This window comes from Microtus ochrogaster, chromosome 15, assembly GCF_000317375.1.
Source record: "Microtus ochrogaster isolate Prairie Vole_2 chromosome 15, MicOch1.0, whole genome shotgun sequence".
Lineage (NCBI taxonomy): Eukaryota > Metazoa > Chordata > Mammalia > Rodentia > Cricetidae > Microtus > Microtus ochrogaster.
Window position 1 is genome coordinate 5,831,408 of NC_022017.1, and position 2,151 is coordinate 5,833,558.

At 48.0% G+C, this 2,151-nt stretch overlaps 1 protein-coding gene across 1 annotated transcript in view; it reads left to right on the forward strand.

Annotated features, from left to right (window-relative positions):
- The window catches only part of Lmbr1l (limb development membrane protein 1 like), a 15,194-nt gene that overhangs the window by 5,005 nt on the left and 8,038 nt on the right, over positions 1 to 2,151 (forward strand). Inside the window, exons 4-6 of the mRNA XM_005353938.3 lie at positions 17 to 156; positions 288 to 391; positions 984 to 1,110. Of these exons, the coding sequence (XP_005353995.1) occupies positions 17 to 156; positions 288 to 391; positions 984 to 1,110 (371 nt within the window). The remainder of the gene's footprint in view (positions 1 to 16; positions 157 to 287; positions 392 to 983; positions 1,111 to 2,151) is intronic.

Below are 2,151 nucleotides of genomic sequence, written 5' to 3' on the forward strand. Positions count from 1 at the left end.
CCTTTCCTCTTCCTAGGCTGGAGCTGTGCACCTTTACCCTGGCAGTCGCCCTGGGTGCCGTCTTCCTTTTGCCTTTCTCCATCATCAGCAATGAGGTATTGCTCTCGTTGCCAAGGAACTACTATATCCAGTGGCTCAACGGCTCCCTCATCCATGGTATGTGGTCTGGACTGGAGCTTGGGGTAGGGAGCAGGGCAGGTAATTAGGCAGCCTTGGGCTAATCAGTCATGTTGCCCACCTTGATTGGCCCCTTAATGACCAACTCTGCTTTTCCTTTTTGCCTCTAGGTCTTTGGAACCTCGTTTTTCTCTTCTCCAACCTGTCTCTCATCTTCCTTATGCCCTTTGCATATTTCTTCACAGAGTCTGAGGGCTTCGCTGGCTCCAGAAAGGTAAGTGAGGAAATATAAGAGCTCAGGCCAGAAGCAGAACTCATACTCTAGGGAGAAATTGCAGACTTCAGTCAGAGTTAAGGGATGGGACAAGGAGTCTGAGGCTGTCGCAGCATGAGAAGTCATTGTGACCCCAAGCCTGTGGGGCATTTCTAGAACCACTGGTAGTTAAAACTGAGAATAGGAGCTCATTTAGCAGAAGAGTTAACTGTTTTATGTAGCTGCTGCTGGAAACCAGTATGCCAAAGGTGAGAGAAAGCATAGGAAGCCCCAGACGTGCTCCGCCCCTTGCACTTCCCTGCTGACCCCTGAATGGGCAGGCTGCGCCCAAGGCAGAGAGCAGAGAGCCTGTGTGATGCTGACCTCATGGCCGTCTCCTTGGAGCAGACGAGACTGAATGATTGGAGGGTGGGATTTCAAGTGAATCCCCAGAATATAGAATGACTTGGACACTAGGCGGCTGAGCGATTCAGAATTAGAGAGAAACACTCCCTCTTGTCTACTGAATCCAGACCTCCTTGGTGCCTCAAGCCCAGGCATAGCTCTGATGTGTGGTTGACCCCTGTGCTTTACCCGTCTCTTCATCCTGCAGGGTGTCCTGGGCCGGGTCTACGAGACAGTGGTGATGTTGATACTTCTCACTCTACTTGTGCTGGGCATGGTGTGGGTGGCGTCAGCCATTGTAGATAATGACAAGGCCAGCAGGGAGTCGCTCTATGGTGAGAGTTAAACTTTCTGTCACTGTGATTCAAAGGAGGAACAGTTCTGGGTTCAGAGGCTTTAGTCTGTGGTCATTCAGTTCTGGTTTCTGGGCTGTGGTGAAGCAGAACCTCATGGCAAGGTGCACGTGCTGGAGCAAAGTTTATAAACCCGTGGATGGCCAAAATTCTAGCTCTAGTCACTTCCTAAGAGCACGCCTCTGCACGTTGTAACGGAGACCAGGCCTTCAATGCTCACGTTTTGAAAGACCATTTTGTATCCAAACCTTAATAGAGCTCCAGCTTTTTCCTCTTTTGTTTTGTTTTGTTTTGAGGCAGGGTTTCTCTGTAGCTTTGGAGCCTGTTTTAGAACTAGCTCTTGTGGACCAGGCTGGCCTCAAACTCCCAGGGATCTGTCTGTGCTGGGATTAAAGACGGGCGCCAATACCGCCTGGCTCCCCACCCCACAGTGTTTCTTTGTTTACTCAAACTGGCTGTCCTTGAACTCCCAGAGATCTGCTTGCTTCTGCCTCTTAATATGCTGATATTAAAGGTGTTTGCTGCCATCACCCAGCTAAGATTCTATCTTAAAAAGAAAAAAAAAAATGCTGGCTCTTGAGTTGGCAGTGTGCATTTGATCAGCTGTGGAAAAAACTGGCATCATTTCTGTAGACTGAAGTTCCAAACTGATGGACTTTGAACACATCTAACATATAGAAATATTCCCCTGCGTCCATGCAGTGATTTTAGAAACTAAATAATCAGCCAGGATGAGATAGCATGTAATTTTAATTACAGCATTCAGGAGACTGAGGCAGGTTGATCTCTGTGAGTTCAAGGCTAGCCAGAGCTGCATAGACATTGGTTAAAAATAATAGATAATAGGGCTGGAGAGATGGCTCAGAGGTTAAGAGTACTGGCTGCTCTTCCAGAGGTCCTGAGTTCAATTCCCAGCAACCACATGGTGGCTCACAACCATCTGTACTGAGATCTGGCACCCTTCTCTGGCGTGCGGGCATACATCGAGGCAGAATATTGTATACATAATAAATAAATAAATAT